The sequence below is a fragment of the Micropterus dolomieu genome, linkage group LG23 (assembly GCF_021292245.1).
Source record: "Micropterus dolomieu isolate WLL.071019.BEF.003 ecotype Adirondacks linkage group LG23, ASM2129224v1, whole genome shotgun sequence".
Lineage (NCBI taxonomy): Eukaryota > Metazoa > Chordata > Actinopteri > Centrarchiformes > Centrarchidae > Micropterus > Micropterus dolomieu.
The window spans coordinates 35443570-35468662 of record NC_060172.1 but is presented as its reverse complement, the minus strand read 5'-3'; the positions used below and the strand labels follow the sequence as shown (position 1 = coordinate 35468662).

General features: G+C 40.8%; 1 protein-coding gene across 2 annotated transcripts in view; it reads right to left on the bottom strand.

The window, feature by feature from the left end:
- The window catches only part of LOC123963363 (myotonin-protein kinase), an 82513-nt gene that overhangs the window by 18528 nt on the left and 38892 nt on the right, over positions 1 to 25093 (bottom strand). For both annotated transcript variants that reach the window (XM_046040172.1, XM_046040173.1), the window contains 9 exons: positions 20502 to 20585; positions 20218 to 20313; positions 19933 to 20081; positions 19628 to 19721; positions 19247 to 19444; positions 12493 to 12741; positions 7364 to 7443; positions 7173 to 7269; positions 6869 to 7023 (listed from right to left, as the gene is read on the bottom strand). In XM_046040172.1, the coding sequence (XP_045896128.1) occupies positions 6869 to 7023; positions 7173 to 7269; positions 7364 to 7443; positions 12493 to 12741; positions 19247 to 19444; positions 19628 to 19721; positions 19933 to 20081; positions 20218 to 20313; positions 20502 to 20585 (1202 nt within the window). The remainder of the gene's footprint in view (positions 1 to 6868; positions 7024 to 7172; positions 7270 to 7363; positions 7444 to 12492; positions 12742 to 19246; positions 19445 to 19627; positions 19722 to 19932; positions 20082 to 20217; positions 20314 to 20501; positions 20586 to 25093) is intronic.

Genomic DNA, 25093 nt, shown 5'->3' with positions numbered 1-25093 from the left:
TCCATAGTGAGTGACGTTGTAAATGTAGTTTCACAAACTAATGTCCTGCTGAAATTCACCTCTGCAGGAGGATCCTTATCAACAGCTAGCAGGAGAGCATCTTATATACAGCAAGAATTTCCTCTCATTATGCCAGTTGAGTTTCGTCTTGACAGAGATAGTTCTGTTGTATATGTCCCCACACTGAAAATGTTGCAGGCTTTGTTAAGCAATAAGGATATTTTGGATAAGGTGCTGCATGTAGAATGTGGTGCTTCACCAGAAGGATACCACTCATTCAGAGATGGCTCTCATTTTAAAGAGAATGTTCTTTTGAATGTGGAAGAATTTTGGATCACTCATGGGCTATATATAGATGATTTTGAGGTTGCTAATCCATCCAAGAAAAAACACAAACTATGTGTAGTACATTGGGTACTTGCTAATCTTGACTCCAAATATCAGTCAGCTCTTCACTCTATACAACTTGCACTTTTATGTAAGGTCAAGACTGTGAAAGAACATGGCTATGCAGAAGTTCTTCGTCCTCTCATTCAGGATCTTGTTAGTCTTGAGGAACACGGTGTGTATGTTGAACAGCTAGCAGAAAGTGTTAAAGGCACTGTATTGTATGTAGCAGCGGACAACTTAGGGGCTCACACTTTGGCAGGATTCCAGGAGAGTTTTGCAGCAGATCTCTTTTGTCAGTTTTGTATGTGTAAGCAAGATGACATACAGGATAAGGAGGTCAGATCAGGTGTACACCAGCCAAGGACAAGAGAGGACCATGACCGACATGTGCAAGAGGTTATACATGGCCATTCTATGGCCAGACATCATGGTGTAAAAAGAGGGTGTCCACTGAATGAAAACTTGAAACACTTTCATGTTGTGGATGGTTTTCCACCTGACATTCTGCATGACTTTTTAGAGGGTATAATACCAGCAGAAATGTCACTGTGTCTTCAGAATTTGATGACCAAGAAGTATGTTTCTTTGGACTCTTTGAATAAGGCTATTAGGCAGTTTCCTTACACATTCTCAGATAAAGCTGACCAACCACAGATCATTCCGAAAATCTTCATCTCTTAGAAAACCATTGGGGGTAACGGTCACGAAAACTGGGCTCTGCTGAGGCTGCTTCCATTGATGATAGGCCATAATATCCCAGAAGGAGACCAAGCATGGGAGATACTGATGCATCTAAAAGATATACTAGAACTAGTAATGTCATCATACTTTACTGAAGAGTTAATCCACTTTCTGGTTTGCAAAATCTCAGAACATAGAGAGTTACTGCAGCAAACTTTTCCGGCCTTCAAACTCCGTCCAAAACATAATTTTATGGAACATTACCCTCAAATGATAAAAACCTTTGGACCACTAGTTGATGTGTGGACAATGCGTTTTGAAGGGAAGCACAAATTTTTCAAAAAGGTAGTGCATGACACTCGTAATTTCAAGAATGTTGCACACACTATGGCTGTAAGACACCAGAAGATGATGGCCTTCCATTTGGATTCTGCATCATTCTTTAAGTCTTCTGTGGAGATTGATAAAGTGATCACATCTTTCCCTGAAAATGTTCAGCACTCACTACATCAGCGAAATGCCAAGCAAAGTACAGTACTGGTTGCATCTTCTGCTTGTGTTCACGGTGTAAAGTACAGTGCAGATATGATCATTTCAGTTGGATGTTGCTCAGGTCTCCCAGAGTTCCAGCAAATAACACATATTGTTGTTATCAACACAGAAATCCTGCTAGTCTGCAGGCTTTTGACCACATGGTATGTTGACCATTTACGTGCTTATGAGTTGTGCTGCAGTGGGGGAGGGTCTCTCACAGTCAGCCAGCTGTCCGAACTGAATGATGTTTTCCCCTTATCTTCCTATAGGGTGAAAGGCAACGTGTATGTGACACTAAAGCGTTACATATTATGCTGAATGACATTATGTGGAATGGGTACTAAAGTGATCTTCACTCTGTCTAGGACCATGGGAAGCTATAAACTAAGAATCATCATAAATAAAGAGGACATATGGAAAGTGTCACTGGATGGAACACCAGAAACGGTTGAAGAGCTGAAGATAAAAGTCAAAGAAAAATGCGAGCTGCAGGATGACTTCAGTCTAATGTATGAAGACCCTGAATTTGGTTATTCCCTCTGCAACCTTGATGACATTGGAGACTCGCCATTCCATTGGTGACACTGACACTGGTGCCTGCTTCCACCACCAGCATTTCTGATGCCTCAAATGTCTCAGATGATACAGAGATTTTGTCGACATACAGCTCATCATCATCAGTAAGACAAGAGCAATGGCCAGAGCCAGGGGAAGAATGACGATAGACTAGAGGCTGAAAGAAAGGTCCTGGTTGAAGAAATGAAAAAACGGAACCCCAGTGGAACTGTTATTGCATCTAAGATGGACCAGACCTTCCCACTGTGGAGACGGGAGATTGTGGAGGCTGAACCTCCAGAGAAAACCCTGAAGGAACGCTGGCCAGCTCTTTTTACAGAGAGACAAGTATGTACAGATATTGATATGCTTTTTTGTTTTGTGCATTTAGGTTTTAGGACTGGTAACAAAAGGTTTTCCAAAATTTGTCTTGTAGGTGTTTGCTGAGTTCAACAGGATAGCTACAACAAACCTGGAGAATGACTTTTTTGGTGCTGTTGACCGCTACACACCACACTGAAATTGTGCAGCAAATTGATTCAAGGGTCAGTCGACTACAGACTTGTTAAGTTTTTGCTGTGGATTAGATCAAATAACTACTCCAATCGGCAACTGTTCTCTGCACTGTTAAGCGTAAATGGTGACACCTTTTTCATATACACTTTTAAAACTGGGTTTGTATTGTAACTTTTGAATGTTGTGTAATCTTGAACTTTATTTGTTCTATCCAATTCTAGAAACCAGATGTGACAGCAGTGCGTACCCTTGTTCTCCAAGGCATCCCTGTTCTACTTGGTGATGACCCCAGTAACTTCTACAACACCTCCTTTGTAAGTTCTCACATCTTAAAGGAGCACATACTGTATATCACAAAGATGGGCAGCATGCTGTGGCAGTTCAGTGTATGCCAGCAGGGTGATGCTACTAGCCTAGCTCCTGTGAAATGAGAGAAATACAGCTTTTGCAAATTTAAGATTCAGTTGAGATAAAAAAAAACAACACAAAAAAATCCCCTAAACAAAAGATGAAGCAGCCATTCAACTAACTCCTTTTGCAGTCCATGTCACAGTCTTGCACTGCTGAGTGCAACAATGCTAAGCCCACTTGCCATGCTGCAATTGTGGGTTCTGCACAAGAGGTAGAACATTTCTCTCCCTCACATACTCTAGCTGTAACAGCAATAACATCTGAATAAATTGTACATTTCAGACAGACATCAGAGCTTAATTTTATTCATGTTTCTTAAGATGGGTGTAGGACAGATCACTTGATGACAATTGACAATGCCTATCAACATTTACCTGTTGTAATGTTGCTTTTCTTTGGTTGTATACAGGATTCTGACAGTGATGAGGCCTGGGCCCAGGTATCTGTTGGGTTGCTGACTGTCATTAGTGAAGATGCGCCTCTCTCTCCAAATCATCTCCATCTTGACCCAGTGTCTACTGCTATCATTCTTGAAGGAGGTATTGTAATGGACAATCGCCTGAAACTACCTCAAGCACTTTGCCTCTTGTTTGGGCTGTCCTATGCGCTACACTTGGACTACCCTAAAGCCATGAAAAACACATTCAACTTCTTTCAACGAGTGATGCTTGGCCTGGGAGAAAACAAACTCCCCCCCAAACTTCAAACTCTTAAAAATCTCCTGTTGAGTTAGAATGGTAAAAATCAAGACTGACGTTTGTCATACAATCTCATTTGTTTATGAAAGTGGATGCAGTTGCTTTTAATTGTAAACTAAATTAAGGCACTCCTTTCATATTGTTTTATATCAGCCGTTCATCAGCAAGTTACATTTAGAGGCTGCAGGTGTAGGTCATTCATACATGTGTGAGATCTGTTGTCATTTTTGTACACTAACTAGATGTCACTTGTACTTGTCAGCCGTTGATTCTTTACCAAGATTGGTCTTTGAACTTTATTGTTATTACAAAAGTAAAGCAGTTGTTCAGGATTATGTTGAATTAAAGGTCAGGGTCTGTCTTATTATGCAGCCAAATACATTGGCAGTAAATCTGGAAATACTGTGCCAAAATTTTTAAGATGATAAAATACAATCAGAATAAAATTACAAATGTCAAGTAAATGCATACTTTATACCAGATTTAGACTTTCATTTTAACATTGGAAACTAAATACCAATGGTTAAAGTTCAAAGAATAAACACGTTTCAACTATAATGTGGTTGTGTGTTAAATATTTCTATTTTATGATACTTTATACTTATTCTCTGGTGTGTGACAAGTGTACAGTGAGTTCGCAGAACATATAGGTGAGCATATGGTGTTTGAGATTGTATCTAAATGTCATTTGATTACTGTAAATGGAAAGTAGGTAAAATGAAAAAAAAATGAAAGTTTGAAGTACTTAATTTACACAAATAACAGTTACTTGGTCTTTTCAAGGCAATCGGTTTGCATGGTTTTAACAAGTAAATCAGAATCGCTCTTCAAGTAACTAAAAACAAGAAATTCTAAGTTGCAGGAATTGTCACATTAGTTAGCCCAACTTAAATAATTGTGTTTAGAGTACACATAAAGTAAAGTTCACATGGCACTACTTAGTTGTTTGAAATAGTAATCCTGAGTAGTCCATACTAAGTCAGGAGTACATCTAAAGTAAATTGTCAAGTACACCGCGCACATTTTTTTTAGTTACTTAAACTCAAGAGTAAGTTTACTATACTAAACAAGGATTTGTTAATACAACACGCAATACCTGTTCCACTGTACTTTTTAAGTGCAATCAGTTTGCATGCTTTTTTTGAGTAAGGTTAACTAATCAGATTTTACAGTTTCCAGTACCTTTTCCATGTTTTTAATAACAATAGTAACAATAAAAAAAATCAACAATATTCAGGGCAAATAGCAAACATCTTTTTTGATGTGGGGTGGTAAGGGACCTGGATAATGAATAGGGGTGCGCTGGCCCAAAAAAGGTTGAGAACGTTGTTAACTCGTTATCAACGCATTAATTAATTAATGCCGACAATTATTATCTGTCTCAAGCTGATGTTTGGTGAGCGTTCTGGCGCTAAATGGCTGCCGTGCATCACCCAGGTGGGTGCTACACATTGGTGGTGGTTGTACAACTGCACATAAAGTCCATTGTAATAGAAAAAAAGGAGCCAGCGGAGAGGGGTAGGCTAATAATCCGAGACAGAATTTAATTTCCAAGATTAATCTACAAGTAAAAAACTTGAATATTCTGTGACATTACAGTCACACATTTATGAGAGAAACTTCACTTTCCAAGGCTGCAACATCACACACACATGCACTGGAAAGTTATCCTAAACTTTGCAATCAGATTTAGCAGTGAGGAAATACTCCTGAGTTTAACTACTATGCAACTTAGAGACTTTGCCTTGGATTGGGCGTATTCAGAAGAAAACAGAGTGATTTTCGATTTTTTTTATAACATTAATTTCAGGAAATTTCTGATTTTTCTTCTTGTAAATTTCACGCTTTCATGTAGGAGTTTTTTTTTTTCTCCCTATTTTTTGGACACGTAGGGGCCTAAAATAATCTATCTAAATATGTGAAAACACTTCGGAGAATTCAATTATAGACTACAGAGGGGCTACATCTAAGAAACTATCCCGTTAATTAATTAAGATTCCTCTCTAAAATCACAGAGGCTGCAGGGCTTGCTGTCTGAACGTGATGTTGTTGTGTTCAGAACTTCATTGCAACCGCAGTGGAACAAATCAGGATGAAATCTAAACATTCTATGAAGAGGTGTGTATTAATATCCTACTTCTCATCATTAACACTGAGTACAGATGTGGTGTGTAGTCCACGTGCAGGGTAACCTCGAGTTAACCATGAACAAAATCTGCTCGAAGCAGTTTAGAGATGCGGCGTAAATTGCCATGGCAACAGACCTCAGTTAACACCTATCCACCTTTCGTAGTACGGGTTAACCGGGAAGTTACACCCGACATCACAAAGTTATTCCTGAAGTTATCTGGATAAGCCAGTTACCTCGCTTCATAGTACAGGCCACTGCTCTTTCATGAAAAGTGCTCTGAGCTATATAAATAAAATTGAATTGAATATACTATACTACTTATGTACATTTTTGGTCTCTTTACTTTATCTATACCAATATACCAAGGCAAATTCCTCATATGTGAAAATGTACCTGGCAATAAACCTCATTCTGATTCTGATTCTCATATTGACTTGCACTTTGGAGCAATAAACCTTGCTGTGAGAAAGAAAATGTCTGTAGTGGGAAGACTCTTCAGACTCGATGAAGGAAATGACGTGTGCAATATTATCTCAGAAGAGTGCCCAATACAAACAATATCAATATATAAAATCTATATAAAAGCATATTAAGGCTTGTCATCCAAAGAAACACAAAGTCTACTGAAATATGAGAGATATTGATTAAAAATGATTGGCACTCAGTATGGGTCATCCCACCAAATGAAGAATATGGATTGATTAAAACAATGCGCTCTCATCTCAGTGCATCATTACCAACGCTTTCAGACAGCGTGACAAAGCATAATTATTTGACGCTAAAGGTACCCTTCAGTGTCCGTATCAAACACCACCGTTTGCTACGTTGCAGCAACACAAAGGGTACCTTTAGTGTCAAATAACTACGCTTTGTCACTTTTGCTGAAAACGTTGGTATTGGACGCCCTGAGATGAGAACAGTGGTTAAAAATGGTATTAGTGTGAATTGATACCTCTGCAAGTCTTCATTGAGTCCTGATATTTGGTCAGTTTCATTCTCAGTTGAGGTGTGGGTGGTTCCAGTAGGACCTTGATCCAGAGTGAGCGGGAGCTCCAGCAATGTAGGCAGGTTATCTGGTACAGTGTCTGTAAGCTGCCACAGCTGGCTCTGAATTCAAACCATGGATATATCAGGCCCAGCATAACAATGAAAAAACACATATTTGTAATCAATACCTGAAAATACAAAGCTGTCTTATAAATGTTGCTAATTCGGTTATAAGTAACTGTACATTCTTCAGGGTGATTATGTCTCACCAGTTTCTCCGGTGTGTAAAGACTCTCACAGTCATTGAGCCTTGTGTGGTCAATTTGCATCAAGATGTCTTGACTGCGGTCAATGGCACCCATCTGACTATAAAAAAGAGACCAATTAAACAATACGCCAGGAATATGCCAGTTAGAGTTGTTTGATGCACATACAACTTGAATCATGAATGTAAGTTCACCTTGTAGTGGTGTAAGAGTATCCAACAAAAGCCAAGTGTACTCCTATTGGAGCTCTGTCCATTACATCAGACAGCGTCTCCTGCAGAACACAACAGATACCAACAACCACCAGCTGGTGTTATTTTGTTAAGCTGTGTCATTTTCACATGGAGCCACAATATGATTTTTTTCATGTTCTTTGCTGTTACGGCCACTGCTGTTATCTATGTATTGTGTATCTGTGTTGTGCCGCAGGATTTGCGATTCGTTGCAGAGGATTGGCTGAGAGACCTGACTACTTCCTGATTCCGGCCGGTGATATAATTGGAGCGGCGTCTGGCTATCTCCTCCAATCCTCTACCACCATCAAGACCATCCCCCTGTAGTTCGCCTTGTTTGTGTTTTGCCATATCCTAGTGAATGTGATATTTTATGTAGTAACCTTGTGGTGGAGTTAGATACTGTTTGAAGTAGTTGAAAACTACCAGTATTAGCCTGTGTTAATGTGGGGTTCCCTGTGTTGCCTTAAACTGAGTTTGTGTATGAAACCGGGCAAGGCCCTTAGTGGTAATCACTGATGACGACAAGACACGTGTAGTTTAACTTTATGTTTAGAGACATTAGGCTTAGAGGGTGCTGCTCACCTTGTGTTTGGTTGTTGTTGAACAAGACAGAGAGTTTTTGTTTTACTTTGTTTTCAGAGTAGTCTATAGTTAATCTCTTGTTTTGAAGAGATCTCTATCTGTTATATTTTGTTCATTGCTTTAAGCAGTGCCCGCCAGCCAGTTTTCTGTTCTTTTGTAAAAACCCTGCAAATAAATAACTTGCCTTTTTACCAAACACATGGTTTATGTTGCTTCCCTTTTCCACACGAACTGGGTCGTAACATTAGCTCAGATCTCAGCTCTGTTAATTGAAGCTATCAGCAGAGTTTCAGAAGCAGGACCACACCTTAATCGGGCCACTTATGACTTTTCTAGAAATACACTCCTAACCCAACATCATCATTACCGCACACTCAGTGGGGATCTGGGATCTCCTCCCAGTTGGGCATGCCTGGAAAATCTCGAAAGGAAGGTGTCCAGGAGGCATCCTTGTCAGATGCCCGAACTACCACAGCTGGCTACATTCAGTATGAAGAAGCATCTCTCCTCTGAGCTTCCTATGTCCTCACAGCTCCACTTTGGTTATACAAGGACTGGATGGCTCATAGCAATGACCCCGGTACCCCATACTCCAGCAGTACCCCCACAGGATTCCCCTGGGGACATGGTCATAAGCCTTCTCAAGTTCAAAGTTTAGGTAGATTAGATGGTCAAACTCCCATGACCTCCCCAACAGAGACTTGGTTCCAGAACCAGTGCTATGCATCGAAGATGATACATCCAGCATCCTAGAATAAATTCCCCAGGGAGGCTGAGCAGTATGATACCCCAATAGTTGAAGCATACCCTTTTTGAAAATGGGAACCACCACCCTAGTCTGCCACTTCATAGGTACTGTCCCCAACCTCCATGCGACGTTGACGATGCCAAGACAGCCCAACAATGTCCAAAGCCTTTAGCATCTCAGGGTAAATCTCTTCTACAACCAGTGCCTTGCCACCAAGAATCTTTTTGACTGCCTCAGCAACCTCTGCCAGGCATATGGCTGAGGCTTCCCTGAGTCTTCAGATTTTTAAAATGGTCTTTCCAGTGCTCGACAATATCCCCCGTCCAGGTCAGCAGTTCTCCCCCCAAGCTGAGCACCACCTAACCCAGGCCCGGCTTTCTCTCGGATTCCATGTCCCCAACCTCCCTTACGGCCTTAGATTTGACCACAAAGTCAATCATCGATCTTTGGTCTAAGGTGTTCTTAAGTACACTTATGACCAACCTTATGACATGGTGTTCGTTTTTGTCCAGTAAGTCCTATAACAAAACCCCACTCTTGTTAAGATCAGGCAGGCTGTTCTCCATCATTGCCCACATGAGGTCTAAATGTAATGTAAATGCTCCGTATTTGTATAGCACCTTTCTAGTCTGACCTCATGTGGGCAGTGATGGAGACATAGATGTAGTCTCCATCCGTGTTCTCTTACATGTGCTGTCCTGTCTCTGTGGTGTCTGTTTGTTTGATATTTGTGCCCCCCATCCCCATTTCTGCACCCCTGTCCGGCCCGGTGACAAATAAATACATAATTAAATAAATGATAAAGAATACAAAGGAGTATATTAAAACACTCTTGCTAAAGCAAAATCTGTCTGGCACAACATGGTATCCAGCTCCTCATACTGTATTCCAGGCCGCTGGGTGGGACAGGTTTTAAATAAATGAAAAAAGTGAACCAAAATCAATTGCGTACACCCTTCTTTTACTTTAAAGTCCAGTCCCCGTTGAATACTTTAAAGATCCTACTTGCAATTTATTCATCTGAGTCCAGACAAGCGTCTACTCGATTCTGGTTTCACCAGCACTTCTGCCACGCACACTCCTTGTCTGGCACTTCTCCCGTCCATTACACTGTTCACCTCTTCTGAAACGTAGCTGCCACCTGGGCCTCCCGCAATAGTATCCCAGAGCACTTCAGGTCATGGACCATTGGTCCTCCCAAGGGTATCATTGCCACATTCGTTCAGATCTTAAAGATCTCAGATGTGCTCAATCTTGCCTCAAGTCGCTGAAGGTTTTGGGGGTCCGTTGTGCCCAAGTGCTACAGCACATTTCCCACCGAAGCTTTAGACCAAGCTGTAGAGTCCAAGCTTTGCGCCTATTTTTTTGTTTTTGTTTATAAATCATTTAAACATATCTTGTTCATAGTGTGGTCTTTGCTAGTAAACTGAGGCTATCAACAAAGTTTCAGAAGCAGGACTAGAGTCCCCTCTAAAAGTATTGGAACGGTAAGGCAAATTCCTTTGTTTTTGTTTTTCACTGAAGACATTTGGTTTTAAGATCAAAAGATGAGGATGAGACAAGAGTTCAGAATTTCAGCTCTCATTTCCTGGCATTCACATCTAGATGTGTTAAATAACTCAGGTCATACCACCCTTTGTTTGAACCCACCCATTTTTCAAGTGAGCAAAACTACTGGAACATGTGACTGATAGATGTTTCATGTTACCCAGGTGTTGCCTTTTAGGTTGATTGTCCAAACATTAAATAGCTCTGCATGACTAGTCTAAGTTTTCATCCTTGATTCAAACCTATAAAGACTGCATTTCCTGTTAAAGAGGATAAACCAACATGAAGACCAGAGAGCTGTCTATGGGAGAAAAATATTGTCAAGCTGAGAAAAGAAGGAAAATCGAGCAGAGCCATTGGACAAACATTGGGCATAGCAAGCACAACAATGTGGAATGTCCTGAAAAAGAAAGAAACTACTGGTGTACTGAGCAACAGACGTCCAACAGGTCGGACAAGGAAAACAACAGTAGTTGATGACAGAAATATGGTGAGAGCTGTGAAGAAAACCCCTAAAACATCAGTAAGTGACATCACCAACGACCTCCACAGTGCAGGGTGAAGGTATCACAATCCACTGAGCAGAAATATAGAGGCCACACCACAAGATGCAAACCACTCAGCAGCAGCAAGAATCGGAAGGCCAGATTGAAATTGAGCAGCAAAAGTTCTGGAACACAATCTTATGGACTAATGAGACCAAGATTAATCTCTAGCAAAGTGATGGAAAGGCCAAAGTGTGGAGAAAGAAAGGAACTGCTTATGATCCGAAGCAAACAAGCTCATCTGTGAAGCATGGTGGAGATAATGTCATCGCTTGGGCGTGCATGGCTGCTTCTGGAACAGGCTCATTAATATGATGATGGTAGCAGCAGAATGAATTCTGAAGTGGACAGAAACATTTTGTCTGCCAATTTACGGAGAAATGCATTGAAACAAACTGGGAGGAAGTTTATCATGCAGCAGGACAATGAGCCAAAGCACACTGCCAACAAAACAAAGGACTTCATCAGGGGAAAAAAGTGGAAGGTTTTAGACTGGCCAAGTCAGTCACCTGACCTTAACCCAACAGAGCATGGATTTCACCTCCTTAAGAGGAGACTGAGGGGAGAAACACCCCGAAACAAACAAGAACTGAAAGAAGCTGCGGTAAAAGCCTGGAATAGCATCACAAATGAAGAATGCAACAGTTTGGTGATGTCGATGGGTCGCAGGCTTGAGGCAGTTATTGCAAGCAAGGGTTAGGCCACCAAATATTAAAAGATTATTTATTCCATTACTTTTGCTCACCTAAGAATGCTGTGGTCTAATACAAACGGTGATATGTCCTGAGTTGTTTAACACATCTAGATGTGAACACCAGGACATAAAAGCTGAAATTCTAAACTTTTGTCTCATACTCATCTTTTGATCTTAAACCCAAAAAACTTCAGTGAACAACAAAAATGAAGGAATTTGCCTTACCATTCCGTATTGGAATTGTATACCTCAATGTTGCCACTTTAGACAGTCATGTACACTGCAAAAACTGAGCTCTCAAAAACCAGGGGAAAAAGCATTAAAATGGGGGAAATATTTAAATAAGCAAAATTATCTGCCAACAGAACAAGAACATTTCACTTGCTACTTAAGGCCAAAAAAACTTGAAACAGGTGAAATTCTCTAACATGAAAGCTGCCTGGTAAGAAGAAATATCTTTGCCTTCAATTAAGATAAGTAATCTTACTAAGATTTTAGTTTTTGCAGTGTATGTAAGTATGTACACGCACGCACACACTCCTAACCCTCTCTTCCTCTTTTGCTCTTGTATTGTGCGCTCTTTCCCCCACCCCTTTTCTTTCTCCTATTTCTTCCTCTCTTCCCTACTCTTCGTAGGGTCCTGAGGGAGTCGACTGTGCCTGGTGCTATGGCGGACCCCCTGCCAAAGCTTCCCCACAAAGCAGCCAAAATATATCTTGTTTATGGTGTGGTCCTTTCTAGAGAACTTATGTCATAAAGACAACAATAAATGCATAATTTGTATCTGTAGGGCTGCAGATAAGATGGCGCAACGCAATACTTAGGTTTCTCGCATTCCTCATAGAAAAGTGTGAATGGTTAACCAAGTCGCTAACAGTATGTGTAAGTATGTAATTTTCTTTCAGACACAACCTAGATTCCAGCATAAGTGCGTGACATGGTAAGTAACATTCTCAAGTCAAGACAATACCATTTCACTGCAACAGTCGTCCAGGATGTCAAAGTTGGCAGTGTCAGTTGGATTAGATACTTCAGGCAGGAAAGGGGCAGGGAGTTTATGCAGGGAACCCCAATCTAGTCCATAGAAGAATGGATGGCTCTTGAAGTCACTGGAGCCTTTCCTACCCAGACGGATTTCCCTCTCACAGATGAGCCCAGTGATGAAGAAACAAGCCTTGTCTGAAATCTTAGGGCCAGAAGGAGGAAACTCAAAATACTCCTTAGGATTAAAAAAGAAAAGATTTTTTTTAGATGTCTGGTATTTTCACTATCAATTCCTATACCACTAGTAGTAGCCTATTATCGCTGCTAGCTGTGCCAATTTGAGTGATCATATTTGCATAACCAAAACCACACAAACATAAAAGTCTCATAGTTGTCTGTGATTGTGTATTTTAACCTGGAAAAAAAAACACACTGAGGGTGATTTGCAGTTGAAGTTCTACTGTACATAATCCAGTGTTTTCCAGTGTGTATATATATATATATATATACACACACACACACACACATATATAAATATACACTCAACAGCCACTTTATTTGGTACACCTGTATCAACTTGCTGAAGTTCAAACCGAGCATCAGAATGGGGAAGAAAGGGTATTTAAGTGACATTGAATTTGACATGGTTGTTGGTGCCAGACAGGCTAGTCTGAGTATTTCAGAAACTGTTGATCTACTGGGATTTTAATGCACAGCCATCTCTAGGGTTTACAGAGAATGGTCTGAAGAGAAAATATCCAGTGAGCGGCAGTTGTGGGGATGAAAATGCCTTGTTGATGTCAGAGGTCAGAGGAGAATGGGCAGACTGATTCGAGGCAGGCAACAGTAACTCAAATAACCACTCATTACTTGTTTCAAGATGGCACCGCGGATGGATTACGCTCCGTAGTGCTTTTTGTGTTTTTATTTTTTAAATCTTTTTATTTTTATTAAATCTGTTTTCTGCCGTCCCTCTCTGGTAACATTTACCAGAGAAGTCCTCTCAAACATTGGACTTTTAACTGTTCACACTATTTCACCACTCCTTATTAAACCTGGAACTTTCCCGGAGTTATTAGTTGGAGGAGCGGCAGCTCTGTTTGGGATCTACCACAGACGTCGAAGGGGAAAGCGTGCTGGCGCAATGGTTAAACTGAGACAGCGGGGTTTTTGCACTGTGCTCCATTCGATTCACCTGGCAAATGTCCACTCTCTGGCAAACAAAATGGATGAACTGCTTCACCTACCGGGATTTAATCCCTTCCATGCGGATCACGGATCTGAGCTCACGGGAAAAACAAGGGGACTCTGTCTCTACATAAACGAAGGTTGGTGTACAGATGTCAGTGTTATTATATTAATAATATTAATAAAATTAATATTTTATTTTCAGTTTTATATAAATAATGCATACAAACATGTCAGTATACCAAAACATAACAAACCTTACCTTACGGTCCCTCCCCACAAAAAAAACATTCAGTGTACAAGGTCAATACAAACGACTTCATTAAGTACTTGGAGTAATAGATGTCAAATTTTCAAAGGTATTATATCGTTTCCTGAGACAATAAGTGACTCAACAGACCACCTGTCAAGAAGGGAGCCAAATTTCCATGACACTGCAATGCACTTCTTAGTCACACATAGACAGCGCTTGAAGTGGGGCGGTACGCACCACCGGCACCTCGACATTTTACTCTTTGGCGTACCACGACTTCTTCCAAGCTGCCGGTGCTGTCCTTTGCCCTCTCCATATCAGGTTCTCTGGGCGCTACGTGACGCTCACCTGTTCCCGTTCTCGCCTGCCTGCCTGCTAAACTCCGTCGGCGGAGAGAGACGAGGGAGAAGAGAAGCTTGGTGCCTTTCAAGTAGCCATGTGCTGAATGTAGCTTGTCAATGTCACTTGTCGTGAACCGACCAATCACAGCCTGGATAGGGTGGGAATATTAAAAATACTGACAGGTCAGAATCAGAATGTCTCCATCACTTTTTGAAAGCTTTTGTTAAAAATGTTCTGAACAACAGCAACAATAAATGTTAAATAACAAATGAAACAATGGACAAGTTGCAATGCATGCAGTTGTGCATTGTTTAGAGAACTACGAATAATTGTAAAGTTTCCCAATAAAAAAAAGTTCAGGGTCCGCAGGAACATTAACTCCTGTGATCCTGGTTAGAGTGGAGCTGATATCATGCCAAAAAGGCCTAACTTTCATACACAGCCAGGTACAGTGCAAAAAGGAACTAACTTCAGTTTCACACCTGAAGCACATTTCTGACAGGTTAGATTTGAATGAGTGTAATTTTTCTGGGCTAAGGTATAATTGATGTAGAATATTATAGTTAATCAATCTGTACCAGGCATTGATAATAGTTGACAAGCTGTATTGACAAAATTCTGTCAAACTGTTCATCAATTGTAACATTGAGATCTGACTCCCATTTCATCTAGACTTATGCTCGCCTGGTTTTGGTCCCTCACTCAACAACAGGCGATACATTTTGGAAATAAATTTATGTGTGTTCCCATCATAAAGAAATCTTTCAACAACATTCATGACAGGCAGGAGTCATTTCAGGACCCAAATTAGCTCTCAGCAAGGATCTTAGTTGGAGATAACAGTAATATGTCTCTGCAGGTGCTCAAATGACATGAAAATGTCACACTGTGTGCCTGCCTGCTTTGTTAAGTTTATTGTCAGTTTTGGTATTTTAGTCTTTTCTGTATCTGTTATTTAGTCTGTCTTAGTGTTTCAGCTTTGTCTTTAGTTTTGGGTTTAGTATTGCCGGTGTTAGTTAGTTTTTTTCCATTGCCTGCGTGATGGCGATCTGCTCTGTGTTTTTGTCTGATCCCAGTCCACTCTGTTTCCCTGTTGGTTATTTGTGATCTGTCTGCTTGTGTTCTGTGTTTTGAGTTCCAATTAGATTCTTGCCTTGTGTTTTGCAACCAGTTAATGTCTGTTTTCCTGCTCTCTCTGCCTGCCTTTGTCTTGTTAGTCTCATCTCTGTCACCTGTGTTGCCCCCGCCCTGCTCATTAACCCTGTGTATATATGTTATTGTTTCTGTTCAGTCTCTGTCTGGTCATTGTAGTGTGTTGTGGTTGCTTTTTGTCTTGTCTTGCCTGCCTGCCTGCCTGCCTGCCTGCCTGTTTCCAGCCTGTGCAAAACATTGATACCCCATATTTAATTGAACATAGCACAAATACAACTTAATAAATATTGAAGCTTGAAAATGTTGTTTTTTGAAAAAATTAATCCCATTTTGGATTTGATGCCAGCAACACCTTTCAAAAAAGTTGGGACAAGGACAATAAAAGACAGGAAAAGTTATAAGCTACAAACATAGACCTGGTGGAACATCTCACAATTAATGAGGTTATCTGGAAACCGGTTTCTAACATGATTGGGTGTAAAAAGAACATTCCAGCATTCCATCATTTAAGAATAATGTATCTGGACATTTCATTGTCTACAGTAATTAAGAGAAACAGAAGAAATCTCTGTGCTCAAGGGATAAGGCTGAAAACCAATAGGCTATTGGATAGCCGTGGGCTTTAGGCTCTAAGACAGCACTGCATCAAAACCAGACAGGGTTCAATTGACGACATCACTGCATGGGCTGAGGAACACTTCCAAAAACCCGTGTCCGTGAACACTATTTGTTGCTGCATCCACAAATGGAAGCTGGAACTCTACCATGCAAAGAGGAAACTGTATATAAACCAGAAATGCTGCTGCCTTCTGTGGACCCAAGCTCATTTAAGATGGACTAAGGCGAAGTGGAAAACTGGCATGTGGTCTAACAAGTCCACATATGAATTCATGGACCTCGCATACTCTGGACTTAAGAGGAGAGGGCCATCCAATTCATTATAAGTGCCCAGTGTAAAAGGCAGCATCTGTGATGGTATGGGGATGCATTAGTGCACATGGCACGGGTAACCTGCACATTTATGAAGGCTCCATTAATGCTAATGATATATACAGATGTTGGAGCAACATATACTGCCAAGTAGAAGCTCTCTTTTTTAGGGACAGCCATGCTTATTTCAGCAGGACAATGCCAAACCACATTCTAAACGAATTAACAACAGCATGGCTCCATAGTAAAAGAGTCCAGGTGCCAAACTGGCCTGCCTGCAATCCCGACTTGTCACACATTGAAAATGTTTGGCACATTATGAAATATAAAATACAGCAAGGAGACCCCGAACTGTGGAGCAGCTGAAATCCTAGATTGGGCAAGAATGGAAAACATTACACTTTCAACGTTACAGCAGTTGGTCTCCTCAGTTCAAAGATGCTTACAGAGTGCTGTTAAAAGACAAGGTGATGTAACGTAGTGGTAAACATGAGCCTGTCCCAACTTCTGTGAAAAGTGTTGCTGGCAGAAAATTTTGAAATAGGCATATACTTTTCCTAAACAATAACATGTCTCAGTTTCAACATTTGATAAGTTGACTCTGCTATTTTCAATTATATAGGGGTATCAATATTTTGCACATGATTACATTTTGTTTCTGGTTACATTTTATACAGCATGCCAATGCTCAGTCTTCCTCCCACCATCCAAAGACATGCAGGCTAGGTTAATTGGTGTCTCTAAAATTGTCCTTAGGTGTAAGTATGAGTGTAAGTGGTTGTTTGTACATGTGTGGCCCTGGGATGGACTGGCGACCTGTCCATGGTGTATCCTACCTTTCACCTGATGTAAGCTGGGATTGGCTCCAGCCTCCCACGACCTGTACACAGGCTAAGCGGTTGACGATGGATGGATGGACAGCATGCCAACTTTTTCTGGAAACAGGGTTGGACTTTGTTACAATACAAAAGGTATTTAGTATTCACCTTGTGCTAAAGAGCCTCGTTTTCAGTTCCCTTAACCTATTCTTGATCAGTGCTTGAAGTTGACAAAAACAGGTGCCAGAACCCTGCCCCCCCCCCACCTCTATCCTCAACCGTAACATGAAACTAGTAAATAACATTACATAACATTAATGACTTTGTGTATTAAATACTGACGTTCCTGCATTCTTGAGACATTTTCTGTACCAATTTATGGAAATGTCTTTATTTATATGAAGGGGAACAAAATTAAGGTGGCAGGTGACAATTCAAAATATAAAAATACTATGGAATCTAATGGAGTAATCAACTTTTGGACAATGCACATTTGCTTCTTCTATATTTCAGCTGCATTACAATTTGTCCATCATTTCATTTGTTATTTACCATTTATTGTTGCTGTTGTTCAGAACATTTTTAACAAAAGCTTTCAAAAAGTGATGGAGACATTCTGATTCTGACCTGTCCCCAGTGAAAATTCTCTTCTCCCTCGTCTCTCTGCTGACAGAGTCAGGCAGGCAGGCAGGCGAGAACAGGTGAGCGTCACGTAGCGCCAGAGAACCTGATTTTGGAGAGGGCAGAGGAGAGTACCAGCAGCTTGGGAGAAGTCCTGGTACACAAAGAAATCTCCCGGTACGCCAAAGAGTAAAATGTCGAGGTGCCGGAGCATACCACCCCACTTCAAGCAATAGTATTGTTAACTTTTCAGGCTGGCTCTTTGCGTTTCCAGCTCTGAACTTCGTAAGATGTTCAGTTTTGCCCTTGACCTTTGTTTCTATCTTGTCACAGAAAATACGCTGATTAGGAAACAAGAAGGTATAGTACCTTCAGACTTCAACTGTCTGAGATTTGTGCAGGCGTAGGGTGTCCTTTATCTTAACAGTTAGGATGAAGACAAATATCCTTCATACGGTAGTGTGAAGTGACAGCTTTCTTTGCTCCCCCTGCATTTTATGCTATGGTGAACTGTGCAGCCATATTATTAAGGAAAAATATGCAGATAATTAATGTGAAAATGCATGAGATAAAACTCTGCATGGGCACTTAGTACTTAAGGACTCAGATCAGGATTGGTACTGTAAAAACATGACTAGGAAATAACACACACAGTTTGATACTTTTCACGAGTCATTTTGTGATCCGTTGATTTCTGTTGGCGTTTGTCTAGAGATTCAGTAGTGCTGTTATCTCACACCAAGAGCTTGTTGTTGAACTCCAAGCAGGTCAATTTAATCCAATTATTTTTTCATTTTTTTCATTTATCAAAAATGGAAGTTGCTTTGCAGACAAAAGCAGAGGACATTTGCACTGAGATATTAATATTCCAACACTAATAATTGCTGTCCACTATTTTATTGTCCGTCAGCATTTTGCACAGTAACACAATTTAAATTGGACATTTTGCAGTGAAGGAATAAGAAATCTCTAATCTAAGTTACCAATTAATCTTTTATAACAATTTTCATGAACCCAGTTGTATGAAGGGTATTTCTGCCAGGTAACAGGCTGAAATAATGTCCCATGGGTCTCGATTTCAGCTGCGACATTCTGATGGTACAGTCAGAATTTGGAGTAAACAACATGAAAGCATGGATCCATCCTGCGTTGTATCAACTGTTCAGGCTGGTGGTGGTGGGGATTTTCTTGGCACACTTTGGGCCCCTTAGTACCAATTGTGCATCGTTTAAACACAACAGCCTACCTGAGTATTGTTGCTGACCATGGCCATCACTTCATGACCACAGTCTTCTGATGGCTACTTCCAGCAGGATAATGCACCATGTCACAGCAAGTTTTACGATAGATAGATAGATAGATAGATAGATAGATTTGAATTGAATTGATATGCCAATTTTTGACATGACCGTTGTTTGCAGAATTTGTCAGTGTACCTGAAAGTGGATGATCTTGGCATAAGTTTCAGAGATGGACTCTGCATAGAAGGGTGTGTTCCCCAGCAACATCTCATAGGCACAGATACCCAGAGCCCACCAGTCACATTCAGGACCATAACCTCCACCTCCCTTTACTGCCCTTAAAATCTCTGGAGACAAATAGTCAGGGGTCCCAACTGCTAGAGATGAGTGAACCTGCAAGGAAATCAGTAGGCTGGATTGGAATGTATTTCAAAACAAAAAAAAAGTGTCTACAGGCATTTGTTATGTTGTGTGAAACTGTTATTCACATGAAAATATGTTTAAACCATGATTTGTTTAGGGTTGGGATTGGGGTTTAGAGAGTATCTCTTCAAACATGTAAGTGTCAACCCTCACCATCCCATCCTCTAGGAGTCTCAGACAGGAACCAAAGTCCCCTAGTCTGATGTGTCCATCAGCTGTCAGCAGGATGTTGTCAGGTTTGATGTCTCTGTGTAACATATGGGGTAGAGGGGCAATTGTCACCTCTAAAGGTCAGATATCAAAACCATGGCATAGTTTGTTTGCAGTGCTTTTATACTTGTCATATTACAGTTCCAGGAGAGATTGCATATGTTGTGAGATATGTTGCAGTCTGAAACTAAAATCCAATCAAAACAATATGATCAGCAACTTTAGTTATAATTTAGTTAATAATCTACCTGTGTATAAAACCTAGTCTGTGGACAGAGTCAATGGCCATGACCATCTCAGCCAGGTAGAACTGAGCCATGTCCTCAGGGATGCGATCTCCAAACTTACTGAGCAGAGTCAGCAGGTCCCCCCCTACATAGTAATCCATCACCAGGTACTGGGGTAGGAGGGAGCAGATGGTGAGGAAAATGTCAGTGAGATTTAAGTTAAATACAGAATATGCTGTAGCCTAGCAGGTCATATTTGTACAAAACATTTAATTGACACAATTTATTGGCCGTGTTTGTACTTACCAGAAAGTTGTCATCCTGAAAGGCATAGTGCAACTCTGTAATCCAGCGTCTGTCACCCCTCAGCAAAACCTCCCTCTCCTCCTGGTAACATGCTGTCTGTATGAGACACAAACATAAAAAACAGAAAGACAGATGGCCAGATGAATGTCACACTGAGCTACAAACAACTGAAGGACACCCATCTTAAATCAAAGAGCATATGCCACAATTTGACTTTTCTTTCCTTTTTTCCTATGTTTTTTTGTCCTGTGAATGTGACTGCAGCTTTGTGTCTGTGTGTGTACCTCTCCTCGCCTCAGCAAGTCCCACTTATTCATAATTTTCAGAGCATAAACTTGTTGTGTGCTTCTCATCCTGGCCACAGCAACCTGCAACAGTGACAAGAAAAAACAACCACAATAACATGAAGCATGCATACAAAAAATGGATGCAAGAATTACTGAAGACATGAGATCAATGCATGCTTAAGTCAGGACTAATCACTGAGTCATCTTAAACTGTTTGATAGAGTGATGTGGAGTTGAGTTGAATTAACATGTCTCTGACACAGTGTCAACAAAAACTGAATAAAACCTTCAAAAGGTGGGATTTATTGCTGGCCAATTGTATTGGATTGCATTTAGTTGCACATGTGTTCCTAGTAATATCCAGGATAATTAGACCAATAAAAAAATAAAATGACACAAGAACACAAAACAACAATTTTTGTAGAAGAAATGGTTTCCATTGCTGAAGCAGAACATTTTGCCTGCCTGATTTTGCTGACATGTTTAGATTTTGTTGCTTTGTTAATTAGTGCTTGGTTTTCTGCTTCTACCATGGTTAAGTTGGCTACGTAGTTAACTGGTTTATCTTTTTGGCTGTTTTAATTGTGTTTATTTTAAATTCAATCAGGATTCTGCACAGGGTCTTTTATTTTGAAAATCCACCGGATTCTCAATGTTGTTCTGTTTATGACTTCCTGCCCGGATCGCTCTGTGCTGTCAAAAACAGACTTGCTGCGTATTCTCCGCTGTTGGGCCTCACATCCATGACAATGACGGGCCTTCAGGTAACTGAGACTGGCTATAGTCTTTACACAAAGAACAAGCTACTCATACCTAGCCGTTTTGTGTTCAGAGATATAAAAGGAACCCGAGCCCAGAGCTCTCTCCCATTACAAGTTCCTCAGTGGAGGTAAATATCTCCTTGCTGCGCTTCCTAAAGAGGACTGACACTATCATCGTTGCTACCAAAAGCGACCTGAGTAAGAGGCTTGTGTCTGGGCAGCAGATAGTTCTATAACTTTGTTATTGTAACTAGGGCTTGACATTAACACCTGCCAAATGCGGGTAGATTTCAGCTATGGTATGTAACACAGTCACTCTCACTAGCCACTTTGGCGTGTTGAAAAATTGTAATCTTGTCAAAAGGCACTTGAAATAACAAACTAATTGCAATGTGACACTACAGCACGAAGAATACCATGAAGAATACCTGCACATAGTGTTTGCTCATTGGTACATTCGTGAAGCCTTTTGTCTTGACCGACAACACTGGAAACAAGATGTGGAGATGCACATGAGTGTGAGTGTGCGTGGCTGACCAGTGTGGAGAAAAATGCGCAGGAGAACAAGAGAAAGAGAAAAGGCAGGAGGACAGTGCCATTAATGCTGCAAAATTACAGATATCTTCATGATTAAGGGACATGGTGGTATTTAAAAAGAAAACAGGAGGGTTGCACTCACATCCCATCATATCATCACATCGCAACTATCTTTTCAGAGTTGATTCTATGTTTTAATACAAGTAGGCTACTCATGTCATGTGGGAAAGCAGTAGATGCTTTTTTATCGGAATAATCTGGAAAATAAAGACCTGTATACTCGTTTCAGGTGGACGCAGTTATTCAGAGCGACCAGAGCTCATGATGATAAATGTAAATCCAGTCAGAGTTCTGAGGTAATCCAGATGCAAAACAAAAGCGCACTAAATGATATAGGCCAACATAAAATTTGAATCCTGCCTTAATTGTGGATTTTTTCTTAGACAAAAAGTATTTCTTCTTCTTTGGTCTTTGTTTCTAAAGCAGATCATTTTCCTACCCTGTATACAGTTTTTAATGCTGTCATAAATGAATATTTAAACAGTGTTTCTGAAGCTATTTTTTTTCATGTTTAGTTTTTATCTTTTTTAATTAATCTTCTACACCAATGCAGCACTTTTATTATATGCAATAAGAAGGTACTCTAGTTACGTGTTTATCTTGTCTTGTCTATCTTATCATGTTTTCATGAAAAAGGAGCTTTACACACAACCTTATCAGAGCTAATGATAATGGTAGTAAATTTTAGCATGCCAGTTTTAGCACACCATAGTCAACTAAACAATCATATGTAATAATATATATAATCATATAAAATGTAATTTCTCAACAACAAAAATGTGGATAGTTAAAATGCTGTGGCTAGTAACTTTGGAGCAAAAAAGTTAATGTCAAGCCCTGACTGTAACTTATTTGTTCAAGCTTCATGTGGTGAATTTCTGTTAATAATAGACAAATAATAATTAGGGCTTTCAAGCGATTAAAAAAATGAATGTAATTAATTAAATAATTAATAATGAATTGCATATGTAGATATTTGCCGTGACAATCAATCAATCAATCAATCAAACTTTATTTCTAAGCCACATTTAAAACAACCAAGTTGACCAAAGTGTTGTACATTGAAATGAAACAATAAATACACAAAATACAACACCAGACAAATACAACATACAGTTCTCATGCCAGATTAAAAGCCAAGGAATAAAAATGTGTTTTAAGTCGCGATTTAAAAACCGTAAGGCTTGGTGCCAGTCTGACATGAAGAGGCAATTCATTCCACAGTCTTGGGGCTGCGACTGAGAAAGCTCAATCCCCTCTGTTCTTGAGCCGTGTTTTAGGGACAAGAAGAAGAGACTGGTTCGCAGACCTTAATGACCTTGAAGGAGCATGTGGCTTCAACAGATCAGTGATATAGACTGGAGCTAGTCCATGAAGGGCTTTAAAAACAAACAATAGAATCTTTAAATCAATCCTAAAATTAACTGGGAGCCAGTGAAGAGAGGCAAGGACAGTAAGGAGACGAGTGGCAGCATTTTGAACCAGTTGTAGTCGACCAACACCTATATACAGAGCATTACAATAGTCAAGGCGTGCTGTGACAAATGCATGTATAACCCTCTCAAAGTCTGTGAGGGATAAAAAGGGCTTAAGCTTAGTATAAAGCCTAAGTTGAAAGAAACTTTCACAACAGAATTGATCTGCTTCTCCATTTTAAAATCACAATCCATTTTTACTCCAAGGTTTGTTACAACAGACTTAACATGGCACTTCACTGCTTGGACAGATAACAATCCCCTGTCCTACATCTTGACAAAGCCCCACCTGGACGCCTGTGAACAAAGATGGGTGGCCAAGCTTGCAGCGTATGACTTTGATCTGAAGTATGTACCAGGTATTAAGAACACTGTTGCAGACGCCTTGAGCAGTGAGCCCTTTGTCCAATCATGTGTTAGTCATCCATTGCTGAAAGAACCTTATGTTCAACTTCTGAACGAGGTCAATGGCATTGTCAGGGGCACAGTGCAGGATGCTTTTAGGCTGACCAATAATTGTCAAGATGTACGGGAGTCAGGGCCAGAGTCGCCAGATCCTGGTGCTGGGGCTGTGTCTCAGCACGTTGGGGGTTCCATTAGTCCAGAAGAGGTGTCAGCTGCGCTGGATGCCCAAGGGGGTTGTGGATTAGCCAGTCTGCCTAGCGCTTACCCACCGTTGCCACAGCTGCTTGGTGAGGACCCTTCTATTGTCTGCCTTCAGGAGCAGGATACAACGATAAGTAGAGTTTTATTTTATGTGCGACGTCATAGGAAATCTACCAGACATGAAGCAGCATCTGAACCTGCCTGCATCACTAAGCTCCTCAGACAATGGAAAAAGCTAAAGCTAAAAAATGGGATCCTGTACAGAGTGAGGAAAACCACCGGGTGAATAAGAAGCTCTTCCAGTTTATTGTACTGGATGGCCTTAAACATCAGATCCTGCTCTGCATTCATGATGCTGCTGGCCATCAGGGTTGTGCACGTACTCTCTCCCTCACCAGGGAATGTTTTTTCTGGACTGGACTGGAAAGAGATATAGTGAACCACGTACGCCAGTGTGAGAGATGTGTTGTTGGCAAAACACCTGAATCTGAGGCTCGTGCACCCCTTGAAAACATTCAGACATCTGCACCGATGGAATTGGTGTGTATTGACTTTTGGTCTGCCGAACTGAGCAACAAGAAAACAGTCGATGTCTTGGTAGTAACGGACCCTTTCTCAAAAATGGCACACGCCTTCCCCTGTAGGAACCAATCTGCAAAACATGTTGCTCGTCGGTTATGGGATGATTTTTTCTGTGTATATGGTTTCCCCAAAAGAATCCATTCGGATCAGGGTGCCAACTTTGAAAGCAGGCTCATGAGAGACCTTTTGGAGATGGCGGGGGTGCACAAACCACACACTCACGTACCACCCCACCCATCACCCAATGGGTAATGGTGTCACAGAACGCTTCAATAGGACTCTTGGAAATATGTTGAGAACCCTTCCACCGACAACAAAAGCCAAGTGGCCACAGGTTTTGCAGACGTTGATCTTCTGCTACAACTGCACAGTACACGAGACCACTGGCTTCACCCAATTTTTCTTGATGTTTGGGCAAGTTCCGCGCCTTCCTATCGACATCATGTTCCAGCATGTGCTCCAGGATGAAAATGTGGTCAGCTGTAATGAGTTTGTTACTCACTTGAAGCAGGACTTGTGTGAGGCCACACAGATTGCTCGACAGCACAGTCTTGGAGAGCAAGTACGT